The sequence below is a fragment of the Cryptotermes secundus genome, unplaced genomic scaffold (genome assembly GCF_002891405.2).
Source record: "Cryptotermes secundus unplaced genomic scaffold, Csec_1.0 scaffold1411, whole genome shotgun sequence".
Taxonomy (NCBI): Eukaryota; Metazoa; Arthropoda; class Insecta; order Blattodea; family Kalotermitidae; genus Cryptotermes; species Cryptotermes secundus.
In genome coordinates this window covers 159,680-180,008 of record NW_019735481.1, presented here as the reverse complement: position 1 = coordinate 180,008, position 20,329 = coordinate 159,680, and the positions used below count along the sequence as shown (strand labels likewise).

The window sequence follows — 20,329 nt, the reverse complement described above, 5'->3', positions numbered from 1 at the left end:
ATAACTCAACCACACAGTTATCACCATTACTATCAAACAACAGATTATCAATCGGCATGGCTAATATACGTGAACAGACCCACCTGAAGTACAAGATGTCGGCACACTGCCTCCGCTCGTCAGACCCATGTCGAAGAGAGCCTTCGGCTGACAACTCTCTATTCTGTTTAAAATCAGAATTCCAAGTCTCTTGAATTTCCCTCATTTATAGTCTTAATTCGCTGATTCCGCGTGGACGACAAGGGGGTAGATAGCTCCTCCCTTGTGTTCTAATTTCCTAAAGTTAGGCTTTCATTGGGTCTTATCGGGATGTGGGCAGACCCCCCGGGCGTCTGATCGCTGCGTAAGCAATCTCTTTCGATTCTCCAGTGCCCGAGTTAGGCAAACTTCTGGCGCTGTGAGGACACAGCCTTGCTGGGCAAGCAGATTCCTGACCTACTTGCCATTACTGATGTTTACAAGTTGCGGCAATAGCTGTGCAACACTGTTCGCTCGTCGCGAACATTTTGGGCAGTGGCTTACCTCTACTATCTCAAATTTGGGGCACAACACAACATGAAACTCATTCCTGTGTTCACAAGAACCCACCATGGTTTATTGCATAACTGTATTTCACCAATATATAAATAAAGGAAACAAATGAGTGCCAATAGACATGGTATCATGTCTATACATACTTGGAAATTGTGTTAGTAATAATCTTACAGTAACCATTTTAAATATCTCCATTTAATTTTAGGGCCATAATTTGGTAGTTTATGATGTTCATCAGGAGGCAATGGAAGTGTTAAAGGAACATGGAGCTACAGTATCACAAAGTCCAAAGGATGTTGCAGCACAAGCTGACCACATCATTACAATGTTGCCAAATAATGCATGTGTGCTAGAAGCATATCAGGGAGAAAATGGCATTTTTAAGTAAGTGGTATTTAATAGACAGTGCTGACAAAAGTATATTTCTCTAATGTGTAACCTCTTTGAAAAGTTAATAAAATGCTCCTGAAGAGCATGCAATTTGAGAAAATTCAGGAATGTAACTCTAAGACAATCCAAGAACATAACGTCATTTGTGATATTGTATGGATTGATTGAGTTCATCTTCAGTATGTTCGTTCTTGAAAGCCATATAATATCCCTTTCTGACTTCCTAAATCTATCATGCCTTTACCACAGACCTTGTACCTATCATTTTAGGGCTTTTGACAGACCTTCCAAGCTGCTATGGAGGTAGTGTGTTACCACTTTACTTTGCCTAATTAGGTTCTCTCCAGCCTCAGATTTTGGCCACCTTCTGCAACTAAGGCACTGAATTTGGGCATGTATTATCCCTGCACACAGTATTCATTATAGAAAATATAAATGAAGATGTGAAATAAACATCCATTGAGGAGGTGAAGTGGGAGAAGGGAAACAAAAAGAGAAGGGAAGGGAGAGACAGATACAAGAGAAATGATTATGGGAGAACTGTGAAGAATAGAGAAGGATTTGTCATAAAATACCTACCCTGGTGACAGTGTAATAGATGACACTTTCAGTAAACAGCTAGTGTAGTTCTGAAGTTCCAGTCAGCAATATAAAGACACTGCTTTCAAAATCGGCTCAAAAATTGCCGAGAGTCTGTAATCATAAAATTTAGCCTATGTGATACAGAATATCTATGTTAGTCTATTTCGGAGATAGCTGCATTTATTTTACTTTATCGTGCCATTTTGTACAGTGCATCAAACTGACATTTTTCTTCTACATGGCCAAAAGACATCATCCTTGTATATACAGTTTTACATGTTGAAAGTACTCTATTTGAAAGAAAGAAATGAACAGTGAGACACTAAGAAGTATTACAGATTAATCAGAATAATGAACTACGTTGGTAGGCTGAAAAGTAATGCACACATGCTTGTAGAGCGCGAACAAAAACAAATAGCAAGATCAGGCAAAAAGTACATTAAAGTACAATTCTTAAGTTTCAAAAGCATATATTTATTTTTCAATATAGTCACCGTTAAGGCTAACACATTTCTACCAACGTGTAACAAGTTTTTTCATTCCATCAATGAAAAATTCTTCCGACTTTTCTCAAATCCAGGACTTGACAGCTGCCTTCACCTCATCGTCCGAGGTGTAATGATTACCCTTGAGGTCTCTCTTGAGTAGAGGAAAAAAATAAAAATTGCAAGGCACAAGATCGGGGGAATAATGAGGGTGTGGAATCAGTTCAAACTTCAGGTTTCGCAGAGCCTCTTCAGTTGCGCACGAGGTGTGTGGACGAGCGTTGTCATGTTGCAAGATTATTGGCGCCAGGCTGCCTCTAACACGACAAACTCGACGCCGGAGTTGTTTTAGAGTCTGTATGTACTGAGAAGAATTTACCGTTGTCCCTCGTCAAAAGAAGTTTTTTGGCGGATGGTTGTGTTTTGAACTTTTTTGCCTGAGGAGAAGACGGATGTCGATATTCAGCGCTCTGTCTTTTCTCTTCCGGGTCGTAACGATGGACCCATGACTTGTCCCCCATCACAATATTCAAAAGAAAGTCGTCTCCTTCGTCACGGTGGCGCTGCAAAAGTTGCTCGCAGCATTCCAGTCAACGCTGTTTGTTCTCGTCTGTGAGACGGCGTGGTACCCATCGTGCACAGATTTTACAGTATCCCAGTTGTTCAATAATGAAGCTGACACGTTCCTTGGATATTCCAATATGGTTTGCGATACGCTTTTGAGTGATTCGCCGGTCATTTTGAATCAAATCGTCGACGAGTTTGCGATGATTATCGTCTGTGGCAGTGATCGGACATCTGCTGCGTGTTTTATCAACAATTATGGCTTTTCCAGGCTCGCAACTATGAAATTTTATTACCCATCGATTTACAGTAGACCAATCAACAGCATCGCCACCATAAACAGCCTTTAAACGATGATGAATCTCAGTAGGAGTCACTTTAACAGCAGTGAAAAAATTCGATAACAGCACGCTGTTTAACTCGCGATGACATAGCACTAGAATACGTCTCCATACTTCGTTTCTCGAAATACACTGGATGAACGCAATGACCTCAAACCCCTCAAACCTGCGCATGCGTATTGAGGAGGAATGTTACTTCCGAATGCCACCTGGCGCACTTCTGAAGGTCATTTCGTTGGCACTCTACAAGCATGTGTGCATTACTTTTCAGCCTACTTACATATAAAGCACCGTTTCTGTGATGTGCAAACCATATTCCATGGATCACTTGTTTTCTTAGTGGTTCTCAATAATTTTTTAATGTTTAATTTCAGTATGAATGCCTACCTAAAACTAACTTTCTGTTAATTATACAATTCCAAACATTGATTCTTTTCACATGTATATCCTTTGATTTGTAGTTCTAAGGTAGGAGCATGGAAAGTTAAAGCTTAGAATGATTTCCAGTTGTGGATGATTTTGTGATAGACAGTGCACTGTGAAAGTGGAAGTTTTTTTTATTTCTACTATGCCTGATCACTTGTGTTCTGTATTTCTGGATTATATTGAACATTGGTAGTACTGTTGCATTGCATATTTGTAAATCATCCAAACTGTTATATTAACTCTTTGACTGGCGCGAAGGGTATTTAAATCTCACCCCTGTCCTGGCAGGCCCTTTAAACCTTATGTTGCTAAAATGCATTTAGTTGCTATTTCCTAAACAACTTCAACAAAAATTGGTTTTTAAAAACGAAATTTTCAGGAACTAATTAAAATACAATATTTTATGCAATAAATGCCTTTCCATACCTCTTTATTAGTTTTTCTTCGTGTGATAAACATTGAAACATGAAAGTTTGCAGAGAGCCACACCACAGCCTGCACACATGATACTTGTTTCTTTTCTAATCTTGTGCTTAGCACTCACGCGACACTTTCTCAGGGCACCATTCTTCTTGTTACTGGGAGGAACATGGACCATTTTGTGAATTTTCAAGCCAACCTCTAGACGATTTACTGGCTCTTTCACTGGTGGTTTTTTCAAGGTCGAGGGCGGAGGCGTGACTGCACTCGAGTCTGACGCAATAGATTCGTCATCCACTTCATTCCTTGACTCTTCTCCCTCTCCAACCTCTTTGTTTGGTTCAGTCATTTTTCTACACAGTCCAATAAAAAATCTTTGAATCTGTAATTTCTCTTCTTGTATTTTTCGTTTGTTGTGTTCTTTTTGAATAGAATGAAACTATTCAACCGCAAAGACATGTTTTGTCCATACCATGGGTGTGAAATAGGAGCCTAGTGGACAAATATTCTTCAATTTCAGGGCGTTTGTCGATTCCTGTCATGAACACAATTCCTAAGTATGTCCAGATTTCATCTGATGTGACATAATTGTAATTGTGTTTTCGAGAGTGAGGAGCTAACTCATGTGTGTTGAAGTGCTGGTGAGCATAGCGATTGGTTTCAGTTGTGATGTGATTTACCAAGTCGTCATCCAGAAAAAATTTTAATCCATGAAAAGGGATGCATTTTATGTGTTATATCAATTTTGATCCCGAAACTATTAGCAAATGGAAATATTGGGGGTACAATGTCTCCGTACGTTCATGAGATGGGCGCGTCAGGCACCGCACTCGTGGTAGGTAAATGTTCATAATTACTGTCTTGTGGATCATTGTCTATCACTGTATTATTGTCACTATCAACTTCATCCAATTCAGGAATCATTAATTCATCGCCACTATCATCAGAACAAGTCTCGTTCACAACATTTTCCAGCTGGTCTGTAGGAACACGAAGACACTTGCTGCAAGAAGCCATGGTGAAACTGAATGAATGTGATATATTTTCTGACCTTTTCCTTCTCAGAGGGTTCTGACAGTAATATAGACCCCCACAAAGTTTACAAGGGTTCTTTACAAACATGCACAAAAACTATCATATATATGTCTTTGGTTGATGAGTGCCAAGAGAGCAAAGAAGGGAAGAGATTGTCAAAGTGTTAAAACACACCAACGCCAGGGAACGGCTGGCATCGTCCGGGCGTTAAAACACACCCGCACCAGTCAAAGAGTTAAGAACTTATTACAGGAAAGGTTATACAATAATTGCTTCAGTGTACAGACATAAGTAATACCATTCAGACCATAATACTACTGTGCTATTTTGGCCCCCTCAGCACAAAAAAAAGTTTTGGAAATGTATTCTTAGACAGATCAGTCCTATGCATGAACTTCTGGGGCAGGAATAACAATAGTATTACTTAATATGAGATCCAGAAATTTTTATGATCATACATCTTAAAAGAATATGTAATTTTGGTTAACTTATTTCTTTTCTAGGATTTAAAATAGCATAATGTTAGCAGAAAATCTGTACTTACTGTTCCATTTGTGTGTGATAACTTATGAATCATAATAGCTGAACAAATTATTCATGATGTATAGATCATAACTATACTTTTGTATTTTATAAGGAAATATTTTTATGTTTAAGGTGTGTAAAAGTAAAAAAAAGTAAAGCTATCCCTATACCAGGCCGTGAAGGCCCATAGGGTTGTGAGACGTTGAGGGTCCCACACTATCTAGACAATCGGCTCGAAGATGGCCTTAACGCACTGGCCGCGCTTTACTTCCCAGGAAAATTATTTAATAAATTCCTGGTACTCATTTCTGTTAGAGGCTGAGTAAACCCCAGGGCCTAGTGGAGCTGGAAGGAATAGGTCAACTGAATAAATCCAGTGACCTCATCGGGAATTGAACCCGTGACTTTTTGAATTGAAAGTTACATACTTGACAATGTAGAATGATCATGCAGATTTTAAGTAATTGAAATAAATAAAAGAAAAAAAAAAGTAAAGCTATCTCCGTACCAGGCCGTGAAGGCCCATAAGGTTGTGAGATGTTGAGGGTCCCACATTGTCTAGACAATCGGCTCAAAGATGGTGGTAAGGTTGTCAGCCCTATGCGCCGGCTGTGCTTTACTCCCCAGGAAAATTATTTAATTTATTCCTGGTACTCATTTCTGTTAGAGGCTGAGTAAACCCCAGGGCCTAGTGCAGCTGGATGGATTAGGTCAACTGAAAGAAATCCAATGACCTCATCGGGACTTGAACCCGTGACCTTCTGGCTTGTAGCATGGCTCCTCAACCACTACGCTACCGCATGCCCCAATTGAAATCAATACTCTTTAAAATTATGCATGCAAGCACACAAACACACACTGATGGTTGTATAGTTGAATTTATGTAATGTGTCTGTTGAGCTCTAGGCATGGATGCCACTGGGATTTTTTTTTTTTTCCAAAGGTAGAGAGCGAGACAGTTTTCTTACAAGCTTATGTTCAGACTTTGTGTTTGGGATAGGATAATAAAACTTTTAAAACAATTTCCGTTTTTTATTAATATTTGGTTTGCTATATTTCCTTCTTTTTTCTAGTTTTATTTTATTTTATTTTATTTATTTATTTTTTTTTTTTTTATTTTAATTGGAGGACCAGGTGCTTGACTTGTCCCATCCTGCTGGCACTCGTGGCTCCACAGTATATGAGGAAGGACAGGAATAATGTTATTTTGAAATTTCTTCCTTCCTGTATATGTATTATGTGTATTTTTATGTGTCTTAATATCAGGTCTGTGAAGAAAGGTACTGTGTTGATAGACAGCAGTACTGTGGATCCAGATGTCTCCAAAACAGTGGCAGCAGCAGCAGAAGCTCAAGGCACTGTGTTCCTAGATGCACCAGTTTCAGGAGGTGAGGTATTGATATAATTAAAAAGAATGGCAGTGGTGAGTGATGTGCACAGCTGTTGGTGATGAGAAGGAACCATTCTGTCATCTTAATATTTTCTCACAAAAGAACAACAAGGAATACAAAAGAGCAGATCATAATGTCTCTTCAAGTGATTGGCCTTGGCAGTGTGAAGTTGGTGTCCAGTGTTCAGAGAGACTATCTTCATTGTTGTGGGGGGAGTGATCTTATTGATTGCCGTGTCCACATGTTATATTTATACAGAAAGCTATAATCTGTCCCAGCCTGGCTTGTGTGGGCAATAAGAATGCAGTCAGATGTTTGCTGTGTGCTAGCTCTGTCACCATTACAGTCACATTTTCCTTGCCTGATGCTTTTATGATGACACATTTTGAACATACATCATTGATGGTGTATCTCAGTGGTACACTCAGATACACTGGTGTTTCAACTGAATTTGCAAGTGAAGTTCCTTGCTATAATGAAAATCTCTTCCTCCACATCATTTGTACATCCAATTCTATGCTGGACTTCAATTTCTGCTGCTCGTTGAGTCTAATGATGTTACGTGAATCTGACATTCCAGTCTGCCATTGAATCTGTACGGACACTGATGTTTGCATAGAATTGGCATAGTTTCCTGTTTGTTTTGTTTCCTTATGTATATGTTTACTGCTTCTCATTTATTTGTTTGTTCTGCAATTTTTGATCATAATAATGAAGTGCATATGATATCTGCTGCACATGATATTTTTTGCCACAATGTTCTCCTTCACACTAGTGACTCTTTTCTTGACCTATCTGCCATTTTTATCGTGAGGGATACATGCATTAGCACAGAATCTCATGATATAAATTTGTGAATTAACTGCTTTTTCCTAATTTGGATGATACTTTGGGAAACCCTGAAACCTTGAAAGATGCTTTTGTCCCCCTCACTTTCTTGTTTGCTACCAGCATAACACAAAAGTGCAAATTCTGGCACAAAGATGCTAAAGAGCTTAAAATTGGTTAAAAAGTTATGATTATGTATGTATATATAATGTAACGTGTCAGCAATCCAGAAGAGTAACTTCTATGGAAACGCTAGGGTAGACCGTTGCATAAGAAGTAACAATAGCAGCACTGTAATCCCAACAGTGAGCCGTTGTGTAGAGAACATCGAATCTCCACGGTTACGACGAATACGCGAAGCGTTCCCACAGAGACAACGCAATAACAATGGGTCATTGCGTAGGGAACGCGGAACCGACAGAGCAACGTTTCCACAGCGACAACAGCAGGGTTGAATGCATTCGCACACCAGTCTCGGAATAGCCAGCTAAGAAGTCAGTCTCTCTCCAGCCTTCGAAGAAGTGAGTCTTGGAACAACCGCCAGAGAAGACAGTCCAGTGTCGGCCGAGATTATTGTAAGCAGTCATTGTAATACTGCAAGTGATGACAGTTGTAAAGCGTGTGAGTATATAAGTGAAGAACAATAAAGGTTCTACAGAATCTGAGACCCACATGAATTTATTTGCAGCGTGACACACAAAACACACTACATTGGTGTCAGAAGCCTAAAGGTTCTCCCTCGGTTTCGATGCCGCGGTGTCTTGTTGGCAACGTCTGCATTTGGCCTTGGTGTCCTTTGCGCGTCTTATTGCGCCGTCCATTTTGCCGCATCCGCCCCTCTCTTCAGTTGTGCTCGTCCCGAGCACTTCCATAGCCGAGAATTTGCCGATCTCGTCTCACATTCATCCTTCACTTTCATTCTTCATGCATCCTTGTTGGGGAGGCCGGTCTTTTACCGGTTCCTCTCATAAGGGCCGTTTCCCTTTTTCCGTTTTGGAGGGGGTCGACCCCTCCACAGTGTCCAATCTTTGTTTCGGCGTAGGCCGACGGACGATTTGGCTATACCGTTTGCGGCTTTCCTCCCTTTCCTCGGATGTAGAGGCTCTTCTACGTCTCGGCTCCTTACGCCCTTGCTGCATTCCTTTTTCGTCTGATGTCTCCTCCCAGGCATGTATCCTGTCGCGTTTTCCCTTAGTATGCCGTTCCTGACCCAGTTCTTTCTGGGGATCCTGTTGCGCCGTGCTACTCTGGCACAGAAAGTCGTCCCCTTGCTGGAGAATCCCAACCTCTCGTGGGGTCCACGCTTTTTCTGGGTGGTGTTCCTGAGGATGTCTATCTTGGGTTGTCCCACATTCGCCTGGTGTGTTGTCCTTCTGTAGTCGGCGGCCAATTCTTTATGCTGGCATTCGAATGTTCCCTTGGGAGTTTCCTTCTTGAAGTCGTTTCTCCGACGTCGTGCCACTGTCGCGTGACGGGATGTCCTGCTGTCTTTTTCCTGCTGTGCCACTTCCGCACGGCGTGTTGTCGCTCTGCGGGTGATGGCCACTTTCTCCTGGGGCCCACGATTTCCCCATTGCAAACCCTTTGCTTTCTGGCGGCGGTGCTCCGCGGCCAGTCCTTGGTCCCTACGCCTCTCCTTCGGTTTACCGACCGGTATTCTCAGGGCGTCATCTACGGGGACTTCTCGATGCTCCAGTACGGACTGCATCTCTTCTGGGTGGGGCTCAATCATCTTGTGGCTAGTTCTCCTCTCTTCCCCCCAGGCTTTCCAATCGGCCATCATCCCTCTATGGCGGGCATCAGCCTTGGACTGGTTTGCCTCCATTAGGGCCAGCAATTCTTTCTTCTCCGCCTTCCTTTCCTCCGTGTCAGCTTTTCTATTGGCCTCGTTGGCATCTGCTTTTTCTTCGTAAGCTGTCATTTTCTTCAGCAGAAGTTCCATCATCTGCTGCATCTCCATTTTTTTGTTGTTGTTGTAGGACGCGTGTTAAAGTTTGTAAAACACTTCTGACACCAATGTAACGTGCCTTGAGTATGTCACGCTACAAATAAGTTCACGCCGTTCTTTGATATAGCGAGTTTATTCTGTTCACTCGCGTGTTTTGTGTGTCACGCTACAAATAAATTCCCGTGGGCCTCAGATTCTGTAGAACCTTTATTGTTCTTCACTTATACGCTCACACGCTTTATAATTATCATCACTTGCAGTGTTACAACTACTGCTTACAATCTCTCGGCGGTACTGGACTGTCTTCTCTGGCGATTGTTCCAAGACTCTTTTCTACGACGGCTGTTCCAAGACTGACTTCTTAGATGGCTCGATAACGACTGACTTCTCAGATGGCTATTCCAAAACTGGTGTGCGAATGCATTCAACCCCGCTGTTGTCGCTGTGGAAACGTTGCTCTGTCGGTTCCGCGTTCCCTACGCAATGACCCATTGTTATTGCGTTGTCTCTGTGGGAACGCTTCGTGTATTCGTCGTAACCGTGGAGATTCGATGTTCTCTACACAACGGCTCACTGTTGGGATTACAGTGCCGCTATTGTTACTTCCTATGCAACGGTCTACCCTAGCATTTCCATAGAAGTTTCTCTTCTGGATTGCCGACACGTTACAATATATATCACTCAAATTCATGACTACTCATTGTTTTATTATCCTTAAATGAGGGAGGAAAGAAACTCATCTTCCATTTGGGTAAATATGTTACTGATCCCTTTTGACATCAGACCTAAATGTGTAAAGTAAAAACAATTATCCTTCAAATTAAGAATATTTTTCTCAATTCAGCCTCAGAAATTTTAGATTTGCGCATGCCAAACTTTTATATTAAAATTATATAATATGTTACTTTGGAAAGTGTCAGAATATCTTTTTTTAACTTATATAACCTTTTAGGGAGCCATACCCCTTAAAGAGACTTCTGTGGACTTGTGAAAATCATCCCACAGTCTCCCTTCTCGAACAATATACATTCAGAGTGCCTAAATAAATAATAGTGTAACTGACCCTAAATTAATTGTAGGTGTGAATGCTGCAAGATTGGGTCAACTGACATTCTTGGTAGGGGGACCAACAGAAGTGTTTCCTGCAGCACAAAAACTTCTGTTTACAATGGGTGTAAGAGCTGTTCACTGTGGTCCAGTGGGCTCTGGTCAGGCTGCCAAAATTTGCAACAATATGCTTCTAGGAATTAGCATGATTGGTACAGCAGAGGCATTTAATCTTGGAATTAGGTAAGCATAAGATCATTTTTGCTGTTTTCACCCTTGTACAAGTAACTTTCCTGAACAATATTCATACACTTAATAGTATGCAAAGCAGTGAAAGGAAGCAGTATTTCGTGATTAAGAGCAGTACCATATTTGATTTATTGAAAGTAAGACAATAGTATTGTAACGTGTTTTATTACTGAAGATGCCGTTCAGATTGTTAACTGGTTTATTTAACAACCTACAAGTATCGGGTGCAATTAATTACAACAATGTTACAGGTTTACACACGTTAGAACCCTACACACAAATCTGTCCACTACCACGATTCACTCATTACAGCTAAACTCGGTGACTACCACAATTCAATTCAACTCGTAGGCAGCTGTCTTGAGAACTCTCTTAGGCGGCCGTGTAGTTCCCTCATAAACCATCAGCCGGACAACGGGAAAACAGTTACGTAATAGGCACCACCGTTGTCTGACGCCCTGTTTGCCTGTCATGTAATGGGTACCGCTGTTATTACCGTCATCTCTCACAACCACTGTTTACCCGCTTTGCTTAGCAACCGGCGTGCTGGGACTCGGCTCACTTCGGCTCCACTTGGCATGTCACCGCTGGCGGGGTAGGTGAAGGGGAAGGAGTGTTGACTTGCCAATTACCCTAGTAACAACAGTGCTCCAATGGTGTTAACGTCACCGCTGGCGGGAAGAGGGGTGTCCTGCATAGCGCAGCATGTCACAGTATCTTAGTTTTAGCAGAGTGATTGAACTGCTAATAAGGGAATTAGATTTGGTTTCAGCATCATAAATGTCATTTTTGTTACCCATTAAATTGTCTGCTTTTTTAAATGTCACAAAAATAAAAAGGGAAGGTATAGATCTAAGAGTACAGTATCTGCTCATTTATTCAGGCTTTTGGAGGGGAAAGAAAGCAGAAATAACTGAAAACAGGAATAGTTAAAGATCTTCTCATTTCAAACACACTATTCATGCTGCTGTCTTATGTTGCAGATATTTTTTCCTTTCAACAAGCATTTACCGGTTTGTTTTGTTTCATGTTCATGTTTTTTTTTTCCTTGTGGTTCATATATTCCTTCCAGATGTGCTGTAATATTTATGTTGCATCATAGCAATTTTGGAATGCCTAATATTGTCCTCCCATACAAGTCTACGTTTCCCAAGTGGTCTTCAGTATTCTTTTATCAAAATTTTGTATACATTTCTCATCTCTTCCATATTTATTACACGTCTAACCCATCTCATTGTACTTGATTTTGATATCCCAATAGTATTCGGTGAATGGGTACAAACTATGAATCTCCTCAGTATATACGTAGGTAGGCTGAAAAGTAATGCACACATGCTTGTAGAGCGCGAACAGAATGACGTTCAGAAGCATGCCAGGTGGCATGTGGAAGTAACACTCCCTCTCAATACTCATGCGCAGGTTTGAGGTCGTTGCGTTCATCCAGTGTATTTCGAGAAGCGGAAGTATGGAGACGTATTCTAGTGCTATGTCAACACGAGTTAAACAGCGTGCTGTTATCGAAATTTTAACTGCTGAAAAAGTGACTCCTACTGAGATTCATCGTCGTTTAAAGGCTGTTTATGGTGACGATGCTGTTGATAGGTCTACTGTAAATTGATGGGTAATAAAATTTCATGGTTGCGAGCCTGGGAAAGCCATAATTGTTGATGAAACACACAGCGAATGTCCGATCACTGCCACAGATGATAATCATTGAAAACTCGTCGACGATTCGATTCAAAATGACTGGCGAATCACTCAAAAGTGTATCGCAAACCATATTGGAATATCCAGGGAACATGTCGGGTTCATTATTGAACAATTGGGATACCGTAAAATCTGTGCACAATGGGTACCATGCCGTCTCACACACGAGAACAAACAGCGTCGATTGGAATGCTGCGAGCAACTTTTGCAGCTCTACCGTGACGAAGGAGACGACTTTCTTTTGAATATTGTGATGGGGGACGAGTCGTGGGTACATCGTTACGACCCGGAAGAGAAAAAACAGAGCGCTGAATGTCGACATCTGTCTTCTCCTCAGGCGAAAAAGTTCAAAACACAACCTTCCGCCAAAAAACTTCTTTTGACTATGTTTTGGGATGCTCACCGAGTTTATGTGACCGATTTTCTGGAACGAGGGGCAACGGTAAATTCTTCTCAGTACATACAGACTCTAAAACACCTCCGGTGTCGAGTTTGTCATGTTAGAGGCAGCCTGGCGCCAATAATCTTGCAACATGACAACGCTCGTCCACACACCTTGTGCGCAACTGAAGAGGCTCTGCGAAACCTGAAGTTTGAACCGATTCCACGCCCTCCTTATTCCCCCGATCTTGCGCCTTGCGATTTTTATTCTTTTCCTCTACTCAAGAGAGACCTCAAGGGTAATCATTACACCTCGGACGATGAGGTGAAGGCAGCTGTCAAGTCCTGGATTTGAGAAAAGTCGGAATAATTTTTCAGTGACGGAATGAAAAAACTTGTTACACATTGGGAGAAATGTGTTAGCCTTAACGGTGACTATGTTGAAAAATAAATATATGCTTTTGAAACTTAAGAATTGTACTTTAATGTACTTTTTGCCCGATCTTGCTATTTGTTTCTGTTCGCGCTCTACAAGCATGCGTGCAGTACTTTTCAGCCGACCCACGTAGTTTCACCATTCTTCTGTTTCTTATGTCAGATGTACTCTGTTCTCAGACATTATATGTTATTTACTCCACCACTTATTGGTCTTGGCTTCTTCACTTCCTTTGATGTTTCCACTCTTATGAGGGTCATCTAATCTCTGATAATGAACAGTTAAATTTTAACATGTGAAGAGACCTATCCAGTAAGGTGGTTGGTTATAAATATGCCTGTTATGGCTTCAGAATTGTGCAAAAAATGTTACTGTATTTATAGGTTAGGTCTTGATCCTAAGGTCATGTTGGAGACAGTAAATTCTAGTTCTGGGCGTTGCTGGTCATCTGAAGTTTATTGCCCCGTTCCTGGTACTATGGACAATGTACCTAGTTCCAATGATTACAAGGTAATTTCCCTAATAATAATTCTACAATGCATACTTTATAGTGTAATGATGTATAATTATTTGTGTACAGTGTGTAAGATTACATATAGCACAAAATATATCTTACATGTGCACATGCATGTGTGTAGGTATAGTAGGTGAGTCCACTCCAGACTAGATAGAAGTAGGCTCTATCATGTGACCCCCTGAAAGCTTTATCACAAAATAAATAATTTGAAAGGGACCTTCTTGTGAAGATGATGATGTGTGTGAACATGCATGTTTGCAAGCAAAGGAAAGACCTTAAATAATGTCTTTCCCACACATATATATATATATGTGTGTGTGTGTGTATATATATATAGACACACACACACACAGGTTGGACAAAATAATGGAAACACTACAGATACTGTACACATTTCTTTATTAATTTGGTGTTGGACCACCTTTTGCCTTCAGTACAGCTGCAGTCCTTGGAATGGATGTGTACAAGTTTTTAAAAGTCTCTAGCAAAATTTTATACCCTTCTGCTTGAAAAGCATCACCAAGTTGATTTGGAGATGGTTGGAGGTGGGAATTTGTTCATCACTGTAGTCTCCAAAACTGACCAGAGTGGTTACTATAGGATTCTGACGATGGTGTATAACACACTCATATTGGGTTTTTGGACTTCATCCATCGTCCTGGTTTTTAAGATAACTTTTCTTCACCTGAGGACGGAAACAGATCCAGTTTCCGAAACGTCGTGTTTTTATTAGATATCTTAAAAACCAGGATGATGGATGAAGTCCAAAAACCCAATATATCAGTGTGACCAGAGTGGTTCAGTGATGTTCATTTCTGGTGATTGTGCTGGCTAGGGAAGATGTTGAAGTGAATAGTTCCAGCTGTGTGAATGGGAACATTGTCATCTTGTAAAACTGCATCTTTGTTTGGAAATAATGTCTGGATCATGGCATGCACCTGATTACCCAACCTGTCCATGTATTCCTTTGCAGTAATACGGCCATGAAAGGTAATAATGGGACCAACAGAATACCACAATGTTGCTGCACAAACTGTCATAGAACCTCCCCTGTGTTTCACTGTTGGAACCAGGTATTCTGGATTGTAAGCTTCCTTGGGTGTTCTCCAAGCATGAACTCTTCCCAATTTAGGGAACATCATGAAGGATGACTCATACACGGTGTGTCCAGGATCCGTTAGGACTCATTTTTTTAAATTTTGCACTACAATGACATCTGTTGGCGAGTTGTGGCATTAAGATTCTTGAAGTTTCAGCTGTGGCTGTCTATAATTTCAAAGCACAAGCATCGCTGCATCATTTGTTCTGACCTTCAGTGTAACAGTACTGTTCTGATGCTCGTTGGAAAATGGTGGTTGAACAGAGAGCCTACATCAAATTTTGTTTGATGTTAGGTAAAACAGCCAGAGAAGCATACAAAATGATGAAAAGTGTGTACATTAGTGATTGTTTTAGTCGCTCAAACATTTTTCGATGATATGCTGTATTTTATGATGGCGGGGAGCACATTGAAGACGCTCCACATGCATTAAAGCCAAGAACAAGTTGCAATGAAGAAAATGTGAAAAAAGTGACCGAAATCCTTGCATCAGACAGATGTGTCAGCCAAGGCTGTTGACTTGGCACATAAATAATAAAGAATTGAACTGAATATAACTCAACACAATCACTAATGTACTGACACAAACGCTAGAGAATTTACATGAATGGAAGAACATTCAATGTTGCCAGCTGAAGCTGTTCCTCNTTAAAATTTCAGAGGTAAATTTTCAATAATCCCCAACTCTTTCTGTAGCATACATGAGGAAGTAAAAACAGCAAGTTATATATACAGGTGTCCCAGGAGGAATGGACCAAACTTCGGGAGGGTGTTCCTTATGTTAAAGTATGCCGATATAACCCAAAACACCTATGTCCAAAGTTGAACGGTTACGGAGATAATGGCCTGATAAAAGTGTGGTCTTCTGCCGGGTCCATGCACTGTACCTCTCAGCTGTGTTCTTTTATCTGTTTGTCCTTGAGTGTTGTGATGGCAGCTCACGTTAACCCCATACGCTCGCATACCAGAACGCGCAGTCAGCCATATTACGTCATCGCTCGCCAGTCATGTGTCATGTATACTGCTTGGAAACCCTAAGGACAATTATGACATGGCGAGCAAGTATTTCATACTTCAATTTTATGGCTTCACGTCACTCACAAGTTAGTTCANCTTTTTTTTTTTTTGGTGTTTGCAGCAAGCTTTGGGCATATCCCCCTCGGCAGCCCCACTAGAATTAGAATAAAGAACTAAGATTTATAACAGCAGTACACCAATTCACCAATTTTTTAAAATAATGTAATTGTTTGTTTAAGAGTATAAAATTATTTTAAAATAGAAGATAAAGTTTTGTAGCAAATATAATTTTAAAAAGTTTGATATATGAAAAACCTAACTGACACTCACAGAATTTAAATGTTTTTATGTAGATGTAAGATGTTGCAAATTCTGCAAAAAAAAGTTTTTGGAATGTTTTCTTTGTATGTGTTTGTGTGCATTCCTCCGGTGTCTGATTAGTAGGGACCGGGTTTTAATGCAAATGCATATTTCTTTCTTGTAACCAGAAAGTATGCTCGTTTGGATATATGTACGAATTACTTTATTTCTTAAATTTTGGACATGATTTGATGGTGCATACAAATGCATATTTTGCATGTTTTATGAATAAGCATCATGTTTTCGAAGATCTCTATTTATACTGCATATTTCCCTTTTAAAATGTTTATCATATATATTTTTTAATTTTATATTTTCAGTTATGGTAATGTGTATACAATTTTTCTTTTCCGTATTAGAATATGTTGCATAGTTGACTCAACATTTCGTCATGATTCATGTTTCTGATGCAATACCCAGGTCGGGACTTCCTCGATCCCTGTACTCGTAACTTGCCTCATCCGCATACCATCAAAGTGGCCGCGAAGAGATTAGTTGGAAGCGTCCACATGTAGCCGCTATCAACGTAATACTATTCAACCGATAAGTGACTTATTTATTTCCGAAGTCTCCATGAGGTTCATTACGCTTCTTCATTTGAAGCTGGGGGCCATTCACATTAGTGGTGACTAGCCTGTAGTTAAGTTTGTTTAGCTTTCTGTAGTCATGCCGAAAGTGAAAGTAAGTCAGAAAACTAAATTACAGATGTATCAGCGGGAGTTCGAAGGAGAGATGATAAGTACGGATAACGAAATTCTTTATTAGTGAGAAAACAGTTGGTTGCGAAAAATGCTTTCAAGTGCTTCAGCATTTGAACACTAATATACACAAAGAGAATATTAAAATTAAATCCACGAAAAGTGCTCCTGTTGAAAAATTGTTTAGTGAATTTTCTGATAATAGTTTTTCACAGTTTTCCTTTGATTTATGCGAAGCCTTTTTAGCGGCAGATATTCCACTGTGGAAACTAACCAGTCCTACTCTGAGAAACTTCATAGAGAAGTATACACAGAGCAAAGTGCCGGATGAATCTACTGTGCGCAAAAATTACGTGAAGCAGTGTTACGATCTTACAATTGAAAGCATTAGAGATAAGATTCAAGATAATTTTGTGTGGGTATCAATCGACGAAACACAAGATTGTGAGGGACGGTTTATTGCAAATTATATAGTTGGATCCCTTAATAAGAATGAACAATCTACCCCATATCTTCTTGCAGTAGAGCAATTTGAAACCACAAATAGCTCCGCAGTTTCTGAATTTTTTATCAATTCCATGAATTTACTATGGCCAAATGGCATTCAGTATGAGCGCGTATTGCTCTTTGTGACTGATGCCGCAAGTTATATGATGAAAGATGGTACTGCTCTTAAAGTTATATTTCCAGACATGACACATTTGACTAGCCTTGCCCATGGGTCGCACCATGTTGCAGAAACAATTTGTACAAATGTTCCGCTTGTTGACAAGTTGGTGTCTTCTGTGAAGAAGGTATTTGTTAAAGTGCCATACAGAAAAGAAGCCTTCAAAGCAGTAGCACCAAGCGTTCCACTTCCGCCGGAACCAATTTTAATGCGCTGGGGCACGTGGCTGTGTGCAGCGAGTTATTATACTGTACTTAGAAGCAGTTAGGAATATCGTGAATACATTTGATCCCAAAAGTGCAGTATCAAGAAACGCAGAACTAGAAACTAATCTTTTCTATATATCTGCTCACCTCTCTCATCTACCATCCGCCATTTCCTCACTGGAGTCAAGCAATAGCAATACTATTTTGTATCACTCGTTAAGTTTGTTCAAAACCACTGTTCCCAAATTGAATTCGGTTCCTGGAAGAGTTGGTGAAGTAGTAAAGGAAAAAGTACACATTCCTTAAAAAAATCCGGGGTATGAACAGATTTGTGAAACTGAAGAAATTTTAGCCGACAAATGTACTGAACTGCCAAGTAAAAAATCCTTAACAGTGGAGCAAATAGTGGCTTTTGTACATGCGCTCCTAAGTTCCTGTGAGGTGGAAAGAAGTTTTTCCTGCTATAAGGACATCTTACGAGACAATAGGAGGCGACTAACTATGGAAAACCTAGAACAGTTAGTAATTGTGAACTGCAACAGAAGAGAAGTTGAAAGTTCGGATAGCTAAATGTGAGTACCATTGGTTTTTTTAAATTTGTAATGAAATATGTTGGCTTTGTTGCATGATTTGTATTTAAGTATAGCTCTTTATTGCAAATGAACCATTCAGTGATTACATAAAATGAACTTAAATATTGATTTGTTAGTCTTAAAATAATGTAAAATCAATTTTAATATTTGGTATAAATTTTTATGTGCATATTTTAATGCATATTTCGGAAGTTTTTATTGCATAAATGCATACATATTTAAGGGATTATTAGGGCATAAAAATCCGGTCCCTACTGATTAGTTTCATAGATTTCTGTTATGTTTGATATTGTAGAATTAATATTTTATTTTGAACTTTAACACTACATATGAATTTGAAAACAAAATGAGTGGCTAAAGCTGCATTGATGATTCTGTTAGTTTCTGCTGATTTAAGAAGTTTCTTTTGATAAGTAATGAATTTCGAGATATTTTATGCAACATATTTTTCGTAGTTTATTACTGTAGGTGCTATGCTTATTCATAATGTAAGATAATAGAATTAAGTATTGTATTTGGAAACTGAATTATATATATAAAAGAAAAGAAAGAGTACCTTCCGGAGCATAGACATACAGATAAGAGAGAATGCAATAGTAGGCACTTTACCCGATTTTCTTATAATTGGTCCCACTTCAGTTGTCAGTTATCTGTAACATTTGTCTTTGTTGGCACAGTGTCAAATTTTTACTTGTTTCATATGCATCAATTTCATATTTGTAACTCTGCATTCTGAAGGCATGAGTGTAAGAGATATTACAATGAAATAGGAGGTTTCATCAAGCCCATTTCTGTTACAGAATGTGAACATGTTTTCTTTAATTATTTTTATTACTTAAAGTTATGAAAGCACTACTGAGTTTGGTACTGTTCTAAACCTTTATTCAATTAACAGGGAGGATTTGGAACAAAACTAATGGTGAAAGACCTGGGTCTCGCACAGGAAGCTGCTACTAGGACAGCCACCCCAACCCCGCTGGGATCTTTAGCTCACAAATTGTACCGCACCATGATAAACACTGAATTTGCTGACAAGGACTTTTCATCTGTGTATCAGTATTTTTTGAAACAAGAAAGGAAGTAGCCTATGTTAACCATGCCATAATTCATGTGGTTAATTGCTGACTTCTCACTACAGAGGCCAAAGTTGAGTGCCAGGAGGTGGCATTTGCAGTACATATAAGCAGCACTTGAACTGTTATTTTTTCTGCACTTCTTTTGTTTCTCCATCAGTTAACCATTCCACCAATATTTCATGTTCGTCTATCAACAGAGGATGGTATAATAGGCTACAGTACAAATTGATCCTGTCTTACCTCATTTGTTGAAGTAATCAATTAAATAACTAACCCATAATTACTGGGAGTCCAAGTTCTGTGATGGTATGATAAAAGGCCGATTGTTGAAATGTAATATTTCTTGCTTCTGTTAATATGTTGATATATTTTCATTTAAACNGGGGGGGATTTGTGGGTTCTGAAAGTTTTATGAGGACCTATAATCTAAACTGTTTAACTAGACACTTAAAATTTCATGCAAGTACATTCAGAGCTAGAAATAGATGAAATTGTGCTCCCTTCCATTTAGAAGTAAAAACTGCATAGTTATTTTCAGTTTTTGCATCCTACTGTTTTATGTAATCATGGTATGAGTTTGCCATCTTCACAATCAAAATGACAGTCTTTCAACTTCATTTGAATCAAAATGCCTGCCAGCTAATTAAAGCAGTGATATTTGACTCAAATCGACCAATTTAAGTGTGCCATTTTTACTTCAGTCAAATTAAAATGCTTGACAGTTCATCACATCGAAACATGTTTCAGTTTTAAATTATGGCCGTGCAGCTAAGTTGTGCCAATGTAAATGTGCCATAAGTAATGCTC

At 39.6% G+C, this 20,329-nt stretch overlaps 1 protein-coding gene across 1 annotated transcript in view; it reads left to right on the top strand.

Moving 5' to 3' along the window:
* The window catches only part of LOC111869459 (3-hydroxyisobutyrate dehydrogenase, mitochondrial), a gene marked incomplete at its 5' end in the record, with an annotated part of 39,018 nt that extends 19,121 nt beyond the window's left edge, over positions 1-19,897 (top strand). Inside the window, 5 exon segments of the mRNA XM_023861001.2 lie at positions 740-918; positions 6,569-6,690; positions 10,549-10,759; positions 13,673-13,799; positions 19,342-19,897. Coding sequence (XP_023716769.1) covers positions 740-918; positions 6,569-6,690; positions 10,549-10,759; positions 13,673-13,799; positions 19,342-19,530 — 828 coding nt within the window. The 3' untranslated portion in view covers positions 19,531-19,897.
* Between the last annotated feature and the right edge of the window lie 432 nt (positions 19,898-20,329).